The sequence below is a fragment of the Trachurus trachurus genome (genome assembly GCF_905171665.1).
Source record: "Trachurus trachurus genome assembly, chromosome: 12".
Taxonomy (NCBI): domain Eukaryota; kingdom Metazoa; phylum Chordata; class Actinopteri; order Carangiformes; family Carangidae; genus Trachurus; species Trachurus trachurus.
This window is the reverse complement of record NC_139908.1, coordinates 23,922,628-23,945,209: the sequence shown is the minus strand read 5'-3', so window position 1 is coordinate 23,945,209 and position 22,582 is coordinate 23,922,628. Positions and strand designations below refer to the sequence as shown.

Sequence of the window (22,582 nt, the reverse complement as noted above, 5' to 3'; positions counted from 1 at the left end):
AGAAAGAAATGTGGGGACTGACAGAATAGGTGATAGGGGGTGTGTTTGATGATAGATGATGGTGGATGGAGCTGTTTCATTTGACTTTGCGTTTTTATGAGCCATGGCAAAGAGAGAAGGAAAGTTGTGGAGCTGGACAAAAGCATGATACTGGGTGGAAACCACTCACTTCAAAAGGAGTCTCAAATCCCTCGATGATGCCTCCAACCATGAGCAGCCCATCTGTGCTGATCCCCATGCCGTGGTAGACCCAGTCCACACTCTCCAGCAGAGAGCAGTCCATGTACACCGCCAGCCGCTTGGCAGACACACTGACCGCCACATGGTGCCACTTTCCATCTGACAGACCGCTGACTGGGAACCTGACAGAGAAACACATGGGACATTACTGTATATACATAATCATGTCTTTGCTTTTGTTCGTCTAGAGATCAATGTGTCCAGGAACTAATCTATGACATAAATTCAAGTCATGCTCAGGCCCTCGGACTATTACAAGACAATTAAAATACAGATGCCTGTAGAAATGAAAAGCTTTTTATTCCTCATAACTCATTAACATGACTTCACAATCAGAAAAACTGTGGACCCAGTTTTTATGGCAAACATTTGGTCTGACAAAGCTCCAGCTCCAGGGAGGCTGTTGAGTAGTATTAGATCCTGTAGCCAAAATGGGCTGGTAGAAATTAATCAATGTACAAAACACTCTGTAACATGTCTATATAACAGTAAAAAAAAACTTTTACAGCATTAAAGCTTGATAAAACTTTTTTTGTTCTGAACCCTTGGGGGCAGAACGTAAATTGTCAAACACACCTGTGGCCTATTATCAGCTTATAAAGTTGCTATGGCTAAAATGTTAGCCCATTTACACGTTGAGATACGGCGTTAACATGCAAACTGCAAATTGGTGTTTACGTCTACCTGTTGAATTTAAAGTCCAAAATTCACTCTGCTTTTAGTTTTACTCTAGTCTTCGTCATGTCTGGAGAAAAAATGGACTATTTAAAATTAAGTGCTCTACTCTGTGGGTTTATTAGAGCTTTAGCTGTTGCTGAAGACTCAGAGCACTGTACACAGAGATGTAGATGCTAAACTAAACAGTGAGCTAAATGACACTAAAACGCTAAAGAGATAATGAGAATGAGACTAACCCATTCCACTGGAATCTTACAATGATTAATTTTTGGCAGAGAGTTGGAAGATAAAAGTGTCAAAATCCATGCAGCAGAATGGTTGTCTGTTTTACTACGCACATTCTTCTTCTTTGTCAAAACCTGGTGCCTAAATCAGCTAAAATCCAGCTCGCCCACAAGAAAATCATTGCTGGTAGCAGCTAAAGTCGCCTTGAGCTGCTGTCTTCAAGATAAGATAAGGAGCGGTCTGGGAGAGGTGTGGGGGAGTGAGCTTCACTTCTTCCTCTACACTCCTCATCTCCAGATCCTGGTCATGTATAAATTAGTTGTTTTCAGCTCCAACCAACACAGACATTGACTGAATTCTCTACATAACGTATGTAGGTCCCTCTAGACCTATGGGTGGTCCTGCAAAGTTAGTGAAGTTTCCCTTAAAAATGTAAATATTAACCAGAGAAGCTTTGCCCATAAACATTCTGTAGATGTCGAAAGACGACTAAACTAAACTAAGAGGACGCTGCCACTCAACTTGCTTGACGGACAAGCAGCTTTTTCTTTTTTCAGAAAGTTTAAAATAAAATCAGTCATGTGCCAAAAATATATGATAGGTTCAGTATCAGTGTGTGTCTATGTGTTGGCTCAGTTCAGTCTGCTGTCTTATAGTGATGTATTGCTTCGAGCTCTGTGGTTCTCGAGGAGGAGGAAACTGCCAAAAGATGCCTAATAAATCATCCCACCAAAGGGACAGCCAAATGCAATGCTCAGTCAAAGCAATACACACAGGCTGCAAACAAATACACATCCACAGAACCCCTCTGGATCTTAAAGACACATTTGCATACATTGAGCCAAGAGCAGGAATGGGCATGAGTCCTGAATTACCTGAGATGGCTGTATCAATCACCTCTTGACATCTGGATTTTTTTTAATGATGGGTAATCCATAAAAATGTTAGACGTATAAAAGCTTATTGTGTTTGCCAAAGAGCTTTTGCAACATAAACTACATAGTGTCACTCAAGTTGTATTTATTCAGAGGTTGAAGGTAAGAGGAAAAACAAAATAAAGAAGTGGGCTCACTCATAGTGCCGTTGCTGTGTTCCTATGAAGATGACGGCGTGGGCACTGATCCGTACTTGCAGCATAACGTGGCTGTCGGGGCTGAGAATGGTGAAGACACTGCGTTCTTCCGTCTGAGGACTCCGCAGCTCCACCAGTAAACTGAACTCATCTGAAAGTCTAAATACAAATTCAATTCAATTCAATTCAATTAGATTCCTTTTATTTGATAAAGAGGGACAATGTACATTGATAAACATTTTAAAAGATAAAAGATCAAATGTAAATGTACTCAATTCTAGCTAAAAAGTTAATTTCCCCCTATACTGAAATAGAAACAAGCAGGTTAAAGAAAACAAAAGTATAAGTACAGTATTAGAATATAAATGAATCTAGGAATGAATAACAATTCCTTTAAAACTCTAAAAGTGCAGCCACAGTGGGTGTTTTCACACTTACTGATGGTATATAGTGATACCTTGTTTCATTTCAGTTAGCACACACACACACACACACACACACATTTTGTTTTCGCTCTAGTCCAAATGCTGCACCACTGGCAGAGTGTCATGTTTCCATGACATGTTTCCAAAGTGCGGCTGCCCAGCTTCCTACAGGAGCCTTTTAAACTCAAACTTGTGGCGTACCCCGGGCAGGTGGAGCGGATCGAGGTCCAGCTGCATCTACAGCGCAACTGTTTTAAGAGCGGCAATGGTGTGTAGCGTCAGTCAGAGTTAACACAGCTAACTGGTAAACAGGTTCCTGTTTCTAATACATGTGGTATAGGATCAGTGCCTGGACTTCAGTACTTGCTGATACTGATGCAGCATTTTCCACAGTATCGGAGGCATGGTATTGGTATTGGTATTGGTACTGGAATTGGAATTGGAATCGGAACAACTCTATGAAATAGTACAACTGGTGACAAAAGTAAATAAGAATAATAAAGAGAAGGAACTGTACCCATCAGTGAAGAGCTGTCGTAGGGGAAGAGCCAAGGTGGAGTACTGTCCCACCTGCAGAACTGAACACCTGCTGTCATCTATGGTCAAGGAGGTGTTGCTGCTGTTTGATACTTGAAGAGAAAGCTCCTGCAGGATGTTCACCTCATCTGTAGTGAGACAGTGAAGGAAAAAAAGACATGAGTAAATATGTCCTGCAACCTCCTTCATGCTGCTATGAAGTCAGTTCGTTAACTGGGGACACAGCTTGAGAACCATTTCAACCAATAATTGTCCACAATTAAATCAAGCTGAATTCAAAGTAGGCTACCAATGGGCGTACAGACAGCTGTCACCGAAGTAACAATTTTAAGCAATTTCTTTGGTAACAAGCAGCTTGATTCTGATCTCAAAGAAAGTGGCTTAATGGACATCAGAATGAATGAATCCATTAAGAGTAAGTTGCACTGAATCCGATAATGGAGTAACATTGTCTGGCTGTTCAGTTATGACTCAAAGGAGGTGTGTACATTGTATTGAACATTGTATTTTACAGCCACTGCTGCTGTACCAGCTGCCGTCTGACTCAGCAGTGCTTTTCACCTCAAAGAGTAGCTTCTCCTCACTTCTTTTTCTCTGCACCCACCTCTCTCCCCCAACTACCCCAGAATCCTACACCGAGGCCCCAATAAAGTGACATTTTGCCAAAACATACAAAGATAATTAAGACAACACTTTGGACATGACAAGGCTCCCATGCATGAAGCCAGATCTGCGAGGAATCTTTTTCCCTTTTTGACAGATCGGCACAGCCTCGTCCAACAGGTTGAACACCGACTCAGGCTCATATCACTCCAACATCAGTGGTCGACCTCACCAACACTTAAGTCTGATTGACAGACAATCTCTTTAGCGACTAGCGAGGTTCAAAAACAGAAGTGAAGGCTCTTATAGCATATGGCTGCTTAGAATAAAACTCTTTAGGGTCTGATGTTCAGCTGTCTACATACGTTTGGCCATGTTGTGTATGTTCAGTGCCGTGTCATGATTAAGGGGACTCAGGCGGCTGCCATCTGCAGCAACCAAACCAAATCATTCATCTGTTGGCACTTAGGAGAAACCCTAACGTTCTGTGAACACACCACTCACTGATGGCATTACAAAAAACCACTTATAGGGCCACCGCTGAGGACTGCTGCAAATTCCATCCCGTTTTAAGATTTTATTTTGTTTTTTCCCTTCTTGTGGTGCCCTACAGTACAGATCACTGTTTTACTCCTCACCCACTGACAGTTTCCCATCATTAGAAGTAGGCAGAAACTTTTTTCACCCCATGTGAGAAGGTAAAATGGGTGTTGTTGATTGCCTTCCTCCTACTGAGCACTGCTCTGAGGATTATGAAAACATCTCTGCATCATTTGGTAAAAGGGAGTCACCGCTGACAGGCTGGTATTATTGTATGCTGGTCACACCTTCACTTACACTTGAACTTCAAACCTCATTATGGAAGAGGTGGTACTGAGACAAAGTGAGCTAACAGAGAAGAGCATTGGCATAACATGGGAGGCAAAAAAACAAAACAATTAAACTAAAGAATATCGATTTTACAATGATCTGCACAGGCAGCAGGGTGGTCCGAAACAGCAACCAGCCAACCACACATGAATATGTGGGATTTAAGCACTGGGAACATGTTTGAGAGCCTCCAGGCTTGTTCCAAAGACATGGGATCGCTCACGCAGATTTAACCCTATTACTCTCAAGCACTTTTATTAATTAATCTACATCTTTCAGCTCTTTAGCAGCTCGTTCTCTCTTCCAGACGGCAGTGTCATACAAATGGCTGGTCTACAGAGCACCGTGTGGTCACACTCTGCTGCCCACAGGAATGACCCATGTGAGTCGTATCTGGAGTTGCACTAAAAATTCCAGCATACCAGCCTTTCAGGAATCTTCAAAGATATATGGAGGAGGACCACTTAGAGAGAAAATGTGATTTGAATGATGGTTTAGACTGCACTTTTAACCTTTAGCTAACAGCTGTGAGGGACGTGAGGTCAAAGTGTTTGCTAATCAGGTAAACAAGACGTCAGTTTTCAGGTTTGTAAAGGGGGATGAAAGGACAATGCCAAACAACACCAATGCCAAGTTATTTTCTTTATCTAAATGCACAAAGAACCCAGCGGATGAACACAACATCTGCTCAGTCCAGTTTCCTTTCTCCTCACAAATACAAACAGCATTAGATCAATGAATTATGTTAAGCAATGGGTGGATTTGATTTTAAAGACAAACAACCCTGCTGACACAGTGATTTAAGCCCATAGTGGCTGTATTTTATGAAGTGTAGAAAATTAAATTAAATAACAGTAAGTCGAACAGTAACAAGAGGATGAATTTATGATCACTGTGCTGTCTTATGATTTCAAGTGAAATGGGATCAAAACATACTGTAGTGTATTTTAGATGGGGCACAGACAATAAGAACAACGACTTCCCACAGCTACATCAAACAGGATGAGTCATCTATTTAACCAGAAGACACACTGATTAAACACTGTCATTAGTATTTTTCCATTTATGGTTATTTAACATTGGTTTGGCATTTTAGGATCGGATGTAGGCTACATGAAAGAAACAGCTGCTCTACAGTGACTGGAGATACGTCATGTCTGCTTTGTCCTGGAGACTCTTGTAGGTAAAATCACTGGACTGAAAACAAATGAAGGGTGGAAGAGAGAGTCAGATACAGATACGACTGGTGGAAAATGCCTGTCATGGTTCAGAGTCCAGGGTACCATTGTTTGGATCCAAATAGAGAGAAACACCAAACCTCATGGAGAATCAAAATATTGTCAGTCAACTAGGAGATTTTTTTTTTGACTGTCTCAGCACCAAAAGGATGCAACAACACTTAATAGTTAATTCAGAGAAATAATCAATTTCAGTGTGACCTCAACAATGTGTGGTCACACTGAACATTAATTTTTATTTCAGAGCAGGCAAACAGGCTTAAAATATGAAATAGACAAAGAACAAAAAAGGAAATATTGCACTTATATTGTGCCACTCCAGAAATGTACTGTATATTTATATAGGCATGAGAAGTCCAGTGTGCACAGCTCATTGGAAAAGCTCTCATTTATCAGCTGTTGTCTTGACGCACAAGCACAAGCTTTTAACAATTTACAAATTGCAGTGAACCATAATAACAACATTAACATCAATCACACAATGCACAAACTCCTGTCACTGGTACAATATCTAAATGAGCAGTAATTTGGAGCTGGGAAATGTTCTCACACACACACACACACTCTCTCTCCCTCTCTCACACACACACACTGATCTAATGCTCTCATGGTCTTTATTAGGCCCCACTTGTTTTCATGAAAGAACATTTCATGTGCCAACGATGTGCCTGCAAGGAAAACCTCGGAACATACTCATGTGCTTTTCTCCCAACACTATAATCAAAAGATCAAGCCATTAAGAGGGGGAGAGGGTATGTAGGGGGGGGGGGGGGGGGGGCTTCCAGTCATGCCTGTTCTGTTTCCTGCAAAAGCAAAACAGATGTTTGAGCCCTGTATCAGGAGAAATGTGTGAACAGTAAGGACTTTCACGGTTAGCTCGGTCATTGGATAATTTTGCTGTTTGTCTTATTTACCCACACACACAGTTAAGTCTCTCTTTGGGCTCTATAAAAACTCTTTTTTTTTCTTAAAAACACGAGTTACCAGGCTGCCTTAAAATGTGTGTTGACCAAACCAATTTGTTCAGATTGTACATGAGATCTCTTTCAGGAAAATCCCCCAAATTAACTGAACTGAACTTGTGTCAGAACATGCAAAATAAAATTGAAGAGCCTGCACTTGTCCACATCCGATTTTTGAAATTGTCCAAATGAACACCAGCTGGGTGGTTTGTACGTAGTATTAAACCTGGACAGCTTTCTTACCAGTCGTACAGTAACACATAAATACCATAGTGCAGTCTATACTGTTCTCCAGAAAGAAGGGAACATTTCTGTTTGGCACATATTGCTTCATATTTTTGCTCTCTTTCTCTAATCTTTTCTCTGTCAAAACAAAATACATAAAAATCACATTTCCATCTGAACTCATGGCTTGTGACAAAATCTGTCTTATGATAATATTATTTTAATTATATTTAGTCTCAGTAACCAGTGATGCCATCTCCAGCAAAAGTTGGTAACACCATGTTATCGTGGCCCTGTTGTCTGTTAGGGTCTTTAACCCTATGTTCAGATATCACACCCTAGGAACAACTGTTCTCGACAAATAACTAGTCGTCTTTGTTTCCATAACACCTGCACCTTTAGTACATATCTCCTGTACTCACGTGGTACAGTTATTTCTATTACATTAAGTACAGTAAAAACAAAAACAAACCAAACACACTGTATGTCTGTAGTATGTAACATGTTGCTTTTGTACTATTTCTTATTCATTTGTACTTATTTCTTCTAATTTGTAAATACTTTTGCTTAAGTTAAGTTAAATTGTTTCTATTTTATCCTCTTATTTTTCTATTTGCACTTTGTGTTATTGCTTGTTGCTGTGACACAGTAATTTCCCAGCAATAAAGTAGATCTTAATCCTCTTAACTATAAACACCACTGCCTTTGTTTGGAGCCTGTGCCTGTCTTAAGCAGTAGCAAAGACTCCAGTGCAGGTTGAAGAAAACTGATTGGGTTTGAGCACTTTGTAAATCTGCATCAGTAAGTACTGAGCTGCCGAGTTACCTGGGTGATACTGTTGTTGTTGAATTTTTTCTGGCATTCCCTCAGCCTGCAGCATCAATGTAGAACAGTAGCTGTGCATGAGACAGGAGGCTATCGTTTCCCAACCCATCACTTTGAATAGGACTGTGAGCAAGACATTAACTCCAGGAGATAAGTGTGAAACCAAAACAGTGCAGCAGGGAAAAGCTGCCAACAAGCACAAACACAAAGAACAAGCCGTGTGATCTTCTTCACATGCTCTTAATGTAAAGCATCTCTTGTGTAGTATAACATGTCCTGATTCTCTCCAAACATCTCCTCAGCTGTCTTCTAATAAATGAAGACTTTAATGATGATCCATTGTCATACAAAACAATCAAAAGCCTCTAGAGAGAAAAATAGTAATAAAGCCTCAGTAATTCAGTATTAAAACACTTCAACAGCTACTGGAACTACTATCTGCCAGAACAACTTTGATTTAGTTGAGTTTAACAGTTCAGAGTTTGGTGAGTGCTGACAATGGATGTCTAACAATGACTCAAAATCAGTTTCAGATTACAACGGATAACAACTTGGTGTGTTCCTGTTTTAAGGTTGAACACAATGCAGAGTTAACAACGTGGGACAGGCTCTTTGTGAGGATCATCATATGTTACTCATCAGGCATCCTTTTGAAAATGGTTTTGTGTGTATGAGACGCACATATGGTTCTCATGCATTGTGAACTCTGATATTACATAAATCCCATCATTCACCATGATTCCTTCACATGTCAGAGCCAGTCACCATGTGTTGATGGTTGCGGACGTGACTGTTACATGATTGCTGTCTGACATAGTGAGCTGCACCCTCAAAGCAGGACTTCTTGATTAAAAGACGTCAGTAAAGCAGCATTGTGGTTTAACACATTTACCATGAAAGGGGCACAGGACTAAAGACGAGTTTAGTTCATCAGCTGCATGACGCCTTAACCTCTCCTCACCTCCTGCCTTTAAATCCATCAGTGTCCTGCTGATGACCAAAGGTCTGTTTGTACTTTAGCGTTCAGAGGGTCAAGGTGAGGAAGTCAATGCATGGAGCCTCCACAGATTGAGCTACTTGCTGGAACATGCTTCTCTGTCTGAGTGTGAACAAACACACACATACGGGTGTGTGTTCCTTTCTGTATGGACTTTGGCTGTAAAGTTAACGTGTCTGTTTTGTATCCAGCCTACAACAGGAAGTGATTGCCTTAACTACTGTAGCTGCGAACTGAGCTCTGACAGGTTCTTACCTAAAGTGTGGAAACACTTGATTCAATATTGGTGTACAGTGGAACGTTGTTTTGATTTGATTTTTACTGTGATTTCTTTTCGTTAGTCCTGTTGTCGGTCATTTGTTTCATTCTATGGACACCAATGACTTTGTGTGACCATTGCAGTGTAGGCTAAAGTGTGATAACAACACAAGAAAAGCTCCATATAAGTGCTGCACATTTACCGTTATAACCTCAAACCAAATCAGATTAAAAGATTAATGAACGCAATCATTAATTACAGCCCTAGTCGAGATTTGAATTAACTTCACCTCGTCTGAACATCAGCCCCTGCCGTGCTCCTGTTACACCTTTCTCTGTATCTTATGTGTTCTTTTAATTTCCACTGTCAGTGGAAACAGAAAGTTATATTTCCTCCTTTCAGTAAAACATCTAGCAAAGTCATTTACCATCCCTCTTATTCCCCCAATTTCCCTGAGGGAACCCTCCCCAAGGGATTAATAAAGTACCATCTATCTAAGAGAGAATAAAATGAAATCAATACTTTGGCTGTTTTTGATTTTGATTTGATTTCGCAGAACATTGTTGCTCAATGCCACAAGTGTATGAAGGAACATACTGTAATAACATTGGGACAAATGAAGACATGACACAACACATTCAGTCAGTATTACTGTGATGCGATCAGTGCATGAGATCTGCTGCTAAACTGCAGTCTATGTCAGTTCCTTTGCCAGAGGTGTGCGGTAGCCACATATGGCGGCAGAAGTACTCTGTATATACAATTGAAGATGCTCTCATCCACACAGCTGTGCGCTTTCCAGACAGGTGTGCAAATCTAAACACTAGAATATCATATACACACATATGGTAGTCTCATGCAAAAAAGGCCGATATCCACAAACCAAAAACAAACAAGTGTATAATCTGGCCGTGCTGCTGCATACAGTATTGTTTGTTTGGGATGAGGTCCACTGTGAAAGGCTCTTCCTCACATGTTGTTCACTGTATCTATCCATCCAGTCATTCCTCAGTAACCACTGCATCTAAATCATACATAGACTCTACCCACCTCATTAGCCTCAAAGGAATACTGTCTCCCAACACTGTCATCCATTCTTTGATAGAAATATCTCTGACAGCATTGAAAGATGATTTGTGGAAACATTCAACAGATGGAGTGAGTTTTACGTAAGTGGATGAAAACAAAAACTTTGAGCATGTGCTACAGTGAAAAACCTCAAACATTTAAATATTCTCATTCCAGAGGGAAAACGCCTCAGCGTGAACACGAGCACCAGCGTGAACAGGGTTTTCTTTGGAAGTGACTGTAGAGCAGATTGAGGTCAAAGAGAGAAGCCAGACACTCCCCTACACTCCACGGCTATAAATCCCAAGCGTCAGGGCCTGGACACGCCTCTCTTGATTGCACTAATTTCTCTTGGCTCAGACATCAGTGAGGCAGGTAAAGAACATAAAGACTTTATGTCAGACCGTTACAGCGGGTATAGTGGGCTCTGGTTCTCCATGAGCCAACAATACAGAATAGCATAAGGCCAGAATAAAGCCGGTCCACACTTCCTCTAATTTTCCAACTCTCTGGAGTGGCAGCAATTATGGGGCTTGGCTGATGTCCAGCTCTGAGCCAGAGTCAGTCCGCCTGCAGCAGCTGCCAGGCTCTCCCTTAGAGAAAGGTGTTGTACTGTAGAACAGACATAACCCAACAGTTAGCAATTAGTCAGAACTGACTAAAAGATGCTTTAAAGAGGTCACAAGTTAAACCGACAAGCTACAATTTTCCAAATTAGACAATTTACAACCACTACCAAATTTGAGAGCAGCAGGATTGAGTCCTTGTTCCTCTGGCTCCTTCGTACTCTGCAGCATAAACAGTCTTCTGCTGTACTGAACTTGCACGTACCCAACATGTCGCTGCATGACAATGTGTTCTATATATTACACAAGTTTTTAGTTTCTAATATTGGTTCTTAGGTTATTTATTGTCTTCTTTTTATCTTTTATCTCACTGGTCCTGGGAAACACTTTTCGTTCTGTGTTTTTAACATGTAGAATGACAACGAATCTGAATCTGAATCTGTACTGAGGTTTGTCTGCTTTTCAAATTAGTTTTGGTCGGATGGCTGAAGTGAGGTCTGTGGTTAAGATAGGCTAAAGACATAGTTCATATACTGTGACATAATTTGTAGCAGAAAATACCAGGGTCCTTAGAAACCTCCTCCTTTTTTAAAAGGCATTAAAAACTGAAAACACTAACAAGTGACTCAATGAGTGTCAGGGACTAATATACTCACCACTTCACTTTTACAGTCTTGTTGTATTTATACTGACACTTTTGCAAACCTTTGCCAGAAGAAAGGCTTTTGAAGAAGAGATATGTATGTGAAGGTAAATCATATTACACACTGGCTGTTGGTGGAGGTGACTGAAGTCATGCCACCATGTTGTCGTTCATTTAAAGCTTATAACAGAACTTTAGTTCTTTCTTGTGGCAACTGAATTTAGTTTCAAAATCAAAGATGTAAAGTTCCTTAATGAGGATTATCTTGTTGAATGAGAAGGTTTAAGGGTCATAAACTGTTTTTCCCAGCCAGTAATCCCAAAGCCCATTGTACTGTAGTCATCGTGGTTCACTCGATTAAAAATCAAAGTCTGTGCTGGCCTACAATAATGCATCATCCATACTGCACTCTATACACTGTGCACAGTAGTAGCACTGAAGTGCATTTTATTCAGTGTACTCATCCATTGATTTAGATGACTTTGCTTTTCAATACATATTAATCAAAAACTATGACAAGTAGGAGTAGCCTCAGTCTACTAACCCTAAAGCTATTCATTTGAAAATATGATGACACCACATGAACACCACAAGAATGTTACAGATTTATGGCATGTACCTAAATCATGTTTGAGATTTTCCACACAGTGCTCATCCAGTGGGATCACTGGTCATTATGGGATGTGAGCCATCTGTCAGCGAGGGTCAGACCTGGCAGGGACCACTGAGGGTCACTGGGACGGGACACGCTCAGTCCAGAGGTTCAAACTCTCTCTACGGCACATTGACTTTGTGAGCTGATCAGTGGGGCCCGTTTCCTTCTCAAACACAGACAGGCACGTTTCTACTGTTTACACTTTCCTCTACTCAGTGTGCACTGTGAGGAATCCCGAGGGACACTGAGGGAACAGAGCTCCCAGTAAACCATGCCAAATAACCCTGAGCAGGGCGCGCAAAGTGATTCTAGCAAACTGAAGACTGTTGTCTGCAGCTATAGGGAAGGGAGATTGATTTCTATCATCAGAACTAGTATGAACCTTACACAAACCAATTATTTAAATGATGAAGATGAAAGACCTGAAGTTAGGGCTCAGGGAAATCTGACAAGGAAAAGGAAGAAAGAAAGAAAATCTCGACATGTTGGAGATTTTGTTGATAACAGTAATTGACAATATTTTTTGTCCCTCAAAAATGTGTTAAAAAAATGAAAATAGCTTAAGAGGCGGTAATGCTTATATATTACATGTCAATGAGATTTATAGCAACAACTTTTGTCTTTATAACTGAGTCATTCCAGTGACTCTGCCAAAGTTTGCAGTGTGGTTTTCTGCAAAAACCTTAACTGACTGTTGGCTCCTGAAGCTTCTCATACTCTTCATATTCTGTCAGTGATAACTGACAGATGATGAAATAAGTTAGTTGTCAAGCAACTTTAATGGCAGCAGCTTTCCAACATAGTTTGTAGACAAACATCATTTGAGCAGCAACTGTCTTTTTAGAGCCAAGTTAGGATGATTCACATCCAGCAAATAAATGTAACAACATCCATTTCTCTGTTTGTGTTTTGTCTCCTGATGCTGTTCATTCACTACATTATCAGGGTTTGTAGTGATGCTGAACGCTGCATGTGTTTACAAGTTTATTTATTTAGAAATGGGACAAAACATATTAATGAACATTTTAAAAGAAAAATGTAAATAATATGAAAAGAGATTGTAGTCGTACGGCTAATTTCCATCTCCTGTCCCATGGGCAGGTAGGTGTATAAAAGACGAGAAGAGAAGGAAGGAAGGACAATAAATTACAGTACTTTCCATAACACCACAAATAATGCACCACAACAAAGGCTATCGGTTTGGGATGACACATGATTAATTATTTAAAAATTCCATTTGTACGTGCCGTGGGAAAAGTGCCTGTATAGGGTGCTACACTGGGCTACCAATATAATCTATTGCAGGATGCCCGGTCATCTGTCTGTCAGTCTGTTCTGGCCTGCGAGGTTTGATGTGTGACGACTCTCAAGACGTGTTTTGATTGTGTGTTCTTCTTTTGCAAAATGGGTGCTATTACTTGATATTGTCATGTTGCACCTCCTAAAAAATGTAACACTTAACATATTATCATAGAAACTATATATATTACACACTCATACTTGCAGTGTCAACCAACAGAAAATATCTAATAGACGTCTTTTGTTTGCCAAGACATAAGTTACAGGTGTGTGAGCTGACTGCCTAACTGACCGCACACATCGAATATACGAGCGCCCCTCTTCCACTGCCTTCCCAGAATTAAAAATAATCATGCTTGGCTGTGCTCAGTGTGATGGTCCAGGGGGCTTACAAACTCCCCTCACTAAGCTACCACATGTAATGTGTCAACAACTCCCTTAACATAAAGCAACACTGGGAAAATAGTTTTAAAGTTCATGCTAATGGTTACGGTACTAATGTTGACAAGCTGCACTTTCCAACTGCATTAACAACTTAATGTGAACAAAGTGCCTGGGCTGGTGGAATTGGCCTGATCAGAAGCCTTAACAACCTCATATGGAGACAATATGTCAGTGCTCTATAAACCTCCTGTGAAGTTAATGTATACATGAAGTCATATAGATTTCAAAGACATACATTAACAATTACTCCATTTTAAAGTAACTGAGGTATGTTGAAGTGGTATTCCTTTGTCCCTGGTCAGCCATTGGTGGTTGGTTACTGCGGAGATAACCACAAGGACATGACAAGACATCCTCCCACCAATCTAAATCAAACCCTGCCCGTCCACCACTGTCCTCCTGCTCTGGCCGTCCTCCAGCAGCAGTAATCAGGGGAATCAGAGCCGGCTGCCATGCCGTCCTGTGGTGGGATCACGTTACTCTAATGAGCTGGGATGGACCAACAGATAGCTCAATTACTGTGCTGCTACAATTACTGGCCTCTGCTCAGCAGTGTGCAGCCCAAACAGGCAGAAGATTAAAGACTTCCACCTGCGCTGGTGGAAAACGACGGCAGAATCACCGGGCCAGATAAGTAGGAAATGAGAGCTGGAAAGTTGGAGTGAACACAGGAAACATAAGAAACTCTGCTCCTAAACATCTCAATCAGTCAGTCATCAACAAAGCTATGAGTGATGAGCACAACTAATGCCACACTACACTTTACCTGTAGAGCAGATTGTGAAACGCTCATACATGCAGCACCCTAATGGAAATACCTTCTGTCAGATGCTGGGATATTATTTCAAGAGGTGTCCCTTACAGAGGATATAGAGAGCTTAAGTCAAATCTGTGTTTTGTGTGAAGACGGGCTTGTTAACTGGGCTTACGGCCCAATGGAGGACACAGAGGGAGTTTGGTGGAGTGAATGGCTATAACAGCGATGCTGTTAGCCTGAATGCAACATGGCCTAGGGACCCACACAGAACACAGTGGGTTCAGGTTCTTGTCTTGAAAACTGAGAACATTTCCTCGTCTGGAAAAGCAGGAAATATGTGCAGTCAGGAGAGGAGAATTACAGTGCCACCAGGGGTACTTTTAGGAGGAATGACGTTAGAAAGGTGCAGTTAGAGAGACCAGAGAGATCTGGGCACAGATTGAATCCAGCGGTAGCAAGACATTCAACATTTACACTACATTAACTCATCCAACTTCTGGAAACAGTAAATTTTGATTCGGTCTGCTTTTGTTCCAGCTGATCACATTGGCACAACTATATTGTGAATAAATCTTAAAGAACCTTTGACCTTTTTTAATGGGTAACAAGCCTGCAGGACCAGGTCTCTTCCTCAACTCATTCAGGGTGGTTATCCAGAGCAACTAATCACTCAGTCCTGGAGGGTTGAGAGACATAAAAACTTCCTGTGCTGTTTTTCTCTCTCTTAACTGCAGTTGTAATCCCTTCAAGACAGAGCCTTAAGAACACCGGAGCCAGTCATCAGCCAAGTAAATTAAACATTATGGTGGCATAAGTTGGAGGAAAGGGAGGGTCCCTGTGTGGTGCTTAATGCTTAAAGTGCATTACATCTGTAAAGTCCTGGGCTAGAGTCACACCACAGTAAGAGATTTATCTCTGCACACTGACATAATGTGACATAGCTCCAAGCACAAAGACTTTTGCTGTGTTTTTTCGGTCATTTGTTTATATTTGGCTCAATCTGACCAGTTATGGAGTTATGAGAAACGTCTCTGTCATCCCAAGTGGATTTATGAACATCTAATCACCAAAGACATTGCAAGTAATGATATCCTGCTGGAGCGTAAGTCACACCAGCTATTAACACTGTCCTTGCGTGTTTGTTTGCGTTTGGCTCCAGGCGTTGGGCCTTAGTAGAGCCTCTCGGAGCCACCAACCATTTAACTGTGGTTTGGCACAAAACATTCTAAAACTCCACTGGCCTACATTGTGTTGGGGTGGAGGCAACACCTCAGCATGGCTAGACACCAGAAAGGATGGTTATATGTGCTCTGGCTGAACTCACCGAGTAAAATTCTGTTATTCTTATTTAGTATTGAGTATAAGGTCATTAAGTTCACTTGGTTCATAGAAAACATCACTAATAACGTAAAGAGAAAAAAAAATAGATTTTGCAGATGAAATCGTAAACATTTTATATAAGGATTTAAACTTTTTGAAGAATCACATAAAATCCAACACATTTGGAAAGAACCAAAATGAGAATAATAAACTTAGTTTACTTCACAAGATTATGCTGAGCCCCCCCTTGAACATTTTCTCATTTCCCCTCTGTGATGAATAATATTTAAGTTTGACCAACGGGTGCAAGCAATCCAAATATTTTTGGTTAACACATGAATGCCATTTCAGCTTTAGCTATAGCTTTATGCTTACGGACTCGCTAAAGCTTTCAACACCGAACAGATTCCCTGAGACAACGCTACAGTTTCCTCAGGACAACCCTCCTTCAGGGAGAGGAAACACTGAAGAGCACTAGTCAGCACTTGCCCTGTTCTGCTTCTGAAATTGCCTGTTTGGAAATTCATCAGAGGCCACCAAAGGAAGTGAATGGAGGGGTGAAATTGCCCCCAGGTCTAATTCTCTGTTGTTCTTTGCAGCAGTGAATAGCACTAATGACATGGTTTTAGCTGTGTAGAGCTTGGAAATGTTTCTGCACATCAAAACAATGCAGACTGCAGAGGTCACACCGGGGAACAGTGTCAAAAATTAATTTCACCAGAAGAGTGAGAGAGACACTTCAGATTCCTGTAGAAATCACACTTAACTGACAGCAACAGGCAGTGTTTCTATAAGTCAAGCACCATATATAATTAACTTTTCCCCTCTCTATAATGTACTGACAGGCCCTGAACTTGAGACATCCAAGTGCGAAAAGAGATGGCTGCGTGTAGCATAACATTAGCTTCTCATGTTCAGCAAATGACATCAGGGCAAAGGGCAGGAGACAGAGTGGTGAGTCAGTCTGACTGTGGGGAATCCAGGCCATCCGTCAAAGGTTTGTTCCATTGTTTGACACACTCCCTCTAAGCATGGAGACCCCCAGGTCACTTTGGTTAAGGTCAATGTTAGTGTGAGAAGACAGACAACCAAAGTGAATTTTTGATATAATGTAAAAACAAAACACTGAAACTACATTATGTACATTATAGTGTATAAAGTGCAGTCACTTGTTTGTAGTATGTGCCTCGCATACAGTATACAGGTCAGGTCTTGCAGTTCTTCCCTAGTAACATATGCACATACACAGTGAACGCTGATCACATACACTAAAAACTAGTGGAAAAGTCAAAGATTTGTGGGCATCCATCTAACATACAGGTTATTATTTAAAGGATATCTGAAAGTTAAATATAGCCACATAGTATGCACTATAGCTAAGGAGGATAGTCTACTGACTCATAGTCATACTGAAGATAAACAATACATTTTGACTATTTCAATTGTCAAACTTTGGATTTAAAATTAATAAAGTAATACTCCAACCCCTGACCATCTAAACAACAGTGCTGGGCAAGGTGCATGAATGTTTATCAACTTAAATTTCACAGCGAGTCATCCCAACAGTTGTTAAGACAGTTGATTCAAATGTCATAACTACTGTATCAAACCCATGGAGGAGAAAGTGGTATAAAACATCTGCACCAAACTTCATAGCAATCCATGTAACAAGGTGATAAAGCAGTTTGTAGACGGCATGAAATATGAAAATGTGCTGTTTTCCACTCTGGTGTGATGGGTCAAATTGTGTTAGATCTGTTTGGTAACAATGTTGTGATAATATCAGCTACAGAAAGACCGGCTGTATGTATATGAGTAATGAAAACAACCAGGTTGCAGCTCCAGATAGATGTTCGACATTGAGCATCTATGACAACTGAAATTATTAGACCTCTAAGAACTCTCTTTGTAGATTCATAGATTTCGGCGAGAGCAAATAAGCTTTTCTGTTTTCACAGATGTGAGGCTGACAGTTTGCTCAGCCTTAGCGAGGTTTCATTTCTCACTGAGCAGACACACACGCACAATACGAATACAGCTCCTGGGACAGGATACATCCCTGGACCCCACCTGAGGAAGCAGCAAAACAGATGAAAGGGGTGAAAGGGCCTTAACAGACAAACTCCTCGCACATCTGGAGAAGTACTGTATGTTTCAGACAGCCGGTCCCAAAGCCGGACTCTAACCAGGCGCACAAACAGCACCTGTGGTAATCCTCTGGCCTGTGTCCCACAAGCAACATGAGAAGTTCTTTATCCATGTCAAGCCAGGTATTTAGGGAGATTTATTCAAAGGCTTTAGCTAGCTTTACTATGAGGCAGTTATACGTGATTACATCCTCATTAACACTATCAACATTATTGTGTCTCTCTTGCCATGTCCTAGCTGGCTTTTTGCAATTCCAGGAACCACACAGCCAGATGAGGAATGTGACGGCTGAACATGCAAACAGATGGAGGAAGAAAGCCTTTGTGCTGCTACATGTGTCTTACATACCAGTTAGAAAAATAAAGCTGCAGAGGGCGGGGAGGGCAGAACGGCCTGTAAATGAGTATTTTACATGAGATGAGGAAAGCAGAGAAGGGCTCTTGGACGTCTGAGGGAGTTGGTGAGTCAGATAACGAGCCTGCTGGAACACTGAAGGAGAAACACATCTCAAGCAGAGTGGAAACGCGAGGAGTAAAACAGGGTGTGTGCTGGACGGTTCCCAAACCACCCAACCCCAGCAACCACAGAGAAATGACCAGGGGATGGGGAAAAATCACTTCCAACTGAAAGAGGCCACTCTATTTCCACAGAAAACATTAATAAACAGCGTCAAACGCTCTCTCAACAGAGTGAAATTAAATTTTAATTTACAGCTCCCTTACGTTTGTTTATATTTTCATGAATATTGTTATCTGTGAAACATATAACCACGGGCCACAGCAGAAAAACAGATCAGAGTTTCCAAATTACATAACTGATAGTGTATCTATTCCATGTTTCATGTTACGTTTCTGTAAGCAGCCCTTCTTTTCAAGCTGGAACATGAATGTGTTTTCAGACTGACAAATTAAATAGGATCCAGGCCTCTGGTAGCGTATGGGAACGGCCCCGTAGCTCTGGCTGCTGTCACCTCTGTACAAACACTACACGTCTACTGTGCTGCATCTGTCTTCATGTGGCAAACACTTTGGATTTCATTTAAACATTGTGTGAGATAGACGTGGTCTGTGTCAAACACTCATAACACTGTTTGTCAGATGAAAACCCTGCATCGCAAACTTGTCCACCTTTTTTAAAATACGACTTAACAGCCTTGTTAATGGTTACAGAGCATATGAAGTGTGTTTTAAAGGCTTTCACTCAGCTCAACGTTTGTACAACCCTCTCACAACGGGAATAATGTTTTCTAGCGATGTTAATAGCAATTTACAACAATTTTTTCTTGGGAAATCATAGTCCATGGTCTTAGATGGGCAGAAAATCCCCTGATAATATACAAGTGAGTGTTTCCATCCTGACTGGAAGTTGTAAATCGTATCTTTCCATGCTGCTTTTAGATGTTTGTCTCGCTCTCTGCTATTCTTTGCCAAAGTTTACCATCTTTACACGCCATGTCACAACCACAAGCAGGATGAGGACAGACAGGCTAATAACTAGCGGGGTGCAAAAAGAGAAAGGATGGACAGGTTCAGGACTCAATCTGGTCTGCTGTCTTTAAAGCAGCAGACCAGCACCGTGTCTTGTGAGGGTCATCATTATCGTGTAGGCCACAGTGGCCAGCGAAAGACAACACCACTGTTACATTGACAAAGTCATTAGACTGCTTGTAAAAACTCTTGTAAAAACCTTTACAAGACAAGCTCAGTTCTGGCAAATGGCCGAGTGCTCTATGAATCCTGACCCCGACAGTCAAGTTCAGTTGAGGATGTTTCTCTGCAGGTCTTCAGTCAACTACAAACCGGCTGGAAGGTCACACCAACAGAGGACTGAGCAGGTGGCAAAAAGTCTTCCTCATTAGTGATGTTAATGATGCACTCTATTTATGATGCCAGTGAGTAACTAGGGGGAAAAGACAATGTCACTGACCGAGTGTGGTGACTTTTAATAGGGATGTCTGGCACAGTGAGAGGATCTGTCTCCATATATCTGTCCATTTATAGACGAGTGACAAATGAAAGGAAAAATTCAATAATGAGTAGCGAAAGAACAAATGCAGGTGATTCCCCACAGGGCAAAAGAGCTCACTGAATGCTTCAATGATAATGATAATGATGTGAATCTCATGCCACGGCCTTTACAGTCACTACATCTACTGAACACCTATGGGAGGCTTAGTGCTTTAATGTCCTCCATGCATGACTGCACACTTACAAGTCAAATCCATTTGCAGGAAAATGACACTTCTAAAGTTACTGTGATGAAGTCTGAGAGATATGACATAACCAGATGCTTTGGCAGGAGGCTGTGTTTCAGTTACAGCTGCCAACTTGTGGTTTCCATGTCTCCAGTACTGTATTTACAAACTGGCATCCCCTGAAAACTTCACATCTAGGTGACCGAAATTCAGTGCACGCACCCACTGACTGCACACAAGCCAATTAATGCAAAAAAAATTTGCCAGCCTCATGTTTGTTCTCTGTGGTCGGGTCAGTGTCACGGCAACAAGTTAACACAGTTTAAAGCAGATATCAGTGGAATGTTTTTGTTAATATAAGTCCTAAATAGTCCTATTTTCCGTCAGCAATCACTTACATGAAGTATTTCAGCCTAAACACGAGTCTCTCCGTCACTCTGCTCTGCTGTAACCCGAGGAGAAAAATTTCCTTGTGGGATACAAGTGTTATCCAATGAGGAGAGAGAACGGCATGAAGGGCTGTGTGTGCAGCCAAGGGATGCGCGTGAATGTGGTGACGTAGCACGAGGACCAATTGATGCCTGACAAGGGCGGGGGCTGCTAACTCATGGTGCGTTCAAAGAAACTCGTACTTTGTGTTTTTCCTTCCTGTGAAGTGACAACAGGATGGTAAAAACACGAGCTACGGGTTACCTGGAACGCTACCAAGTCGTAGTTGTGACTTGAAACTGTAACTTACGGTTTCAAAAGCCTGCCTTGAACGCAGCATTAGCCGAAACGGCCGTGAAGCTGATATCTGCTTTAACAGAGTAAATGTGAATACCATCTCCAGGATGTGTGCTCAGTAAGCCCTGGTGGCTGCAGATGGAGGGTAGATGCACCCTGCACATCCACCCCCCACCCCCCCAACATCAAACTACAACAGCACACAGCTACATTAAAAAAGAAGACCACAGAGACCACTGTTTGCAGGATGATAGATTGGGCCCAGTATAACATGTAATGGGCTGTCACTCTGACAGACACTCATGAATTCTGGAAAATGAGTTTTCATGTACGTGTGTCCTCAAACTGACCTGTTTTGCATATGCTGGTGGAAACTCAGCCCACATCAAGTCTCAGGTCTACAACACAGTAATGACAACCACACTGGGCCATCCTGAGAGGCGTGTGTCTGTGTGTGAGGGCGCCAGCAGCACAGATACTGGTGCTTTTCTCTTCATGTCTGTCAGCAGCGCAGACCACAGTCGATTACGTAACGCTCACCTAATCAGCAGAGAGGAGAGCACAGCCGGGTCATGAGAACCAGGTTATCCTCACTTCATTTAAGGTTTAAAAAAGGGGAAAAACCTCAGCCTGCGACATAATGATGATGATGATGGTGATGATGATGATGATGAATGATGATCGATTCTCACAGCTTGGCAGTTATCCAAGTAGGCATCTATCATTAACATCTCTGGGTGTATTCGTTAACCGCTATTCAGCAGGACTGGACACTTTCAGCAGCAGGTATATGTCAGGATCTGGGTCCCCGTTGTGTCCCTGTGTCTTGTCTTAGTGTTATGTCCTTTGTCTATTTATTTCATGTGTTATTTTGAAGTTCTGTGTCCTGTTTTCCTGTGTGTCATGGTCTGTGTCTTGTGTTCCTGTTTCCTCTTTTACTTTGAAGTCTGTCTTACTCCTGTCTTCCTGTTAAGTTTACCGCCGTTTGATTACCTCATGTGTCTCACCTGTGTCTGATTGCACCACCTGTGTCTTCCCCTGTGTCTCCCTTTGTCTTTGTCCGATCGTCTGCGTTTATACCCTGCGTTCTACCCTGTGTTGTGACCTGTGATTCCCTGTGTGTTCTTTTCTTGTGTTTTGAATAAATAATCTTTCCCGCAGCCTGACAGTATGGAGGTGAAGGATGGAGGATTTCCATTCTGGTTATTTAATTTACTGGTTTAACTTTATATATTACATTTGCTGTAAAACAAGCCTTAATTCATGATATTTTCAGGTACAATTAAAAAATGAATGCATCCTTTCACTTGCTCACTCTTTGAGTCTGTGGTGTTCATATGTATGCAAATTATACTAGTAAAAAGTGTGACAGGAATGCAGCCTGCCGAGCCTTTATCTGGACCATGTCAGTCTGCAGGTACACTCTCATGTCTCTTGGGTATGTGCTGCAGACTGAGAGACTGACAGAGGCACAATCAGTTGCATTGTTTCCACCGTCTTCCCTCTGTTCATTGTTCTCAGGCTTTTTGTCAGCATGCGCAGCACACTGCTCTGCCTACAGTGTCTTTACAATTACAGTAAAGACACTTACAATTTACAGACACTG

The 22,582-nt window shown here is 41.5% G+C and overlaps 1 protein-coding gene across 1 annotated transcript in view; it reads right to left on the bottom strand.

Moving 5' to 3' along the window:
- LOC310994289 (uncharacterized protein) overlaps nt 1–22,582 on the bottom strand; it is a gene marked incomplete at both ends in the record, with an annotated part of 113,653 nt that overhangs the window by 75,881 nt on the left and 15,190 nt on the right. Inside the window, 3 exons of the mRNA XM_083982931.1 lie at nt 170–362; nt 2,216–2,374; nt 3,158–3,305. Of these exons, the coding sequence (XP_083839057.1) occupies nt 170–362; nt 2,216–2,374; nt 3,158–3,305 (500 nt within the window). The remainder of the gene's footprint in view (nt 1–169; nt 363–2,215; nt 2,375–3,157; nt 3,306–22,582) is intronic.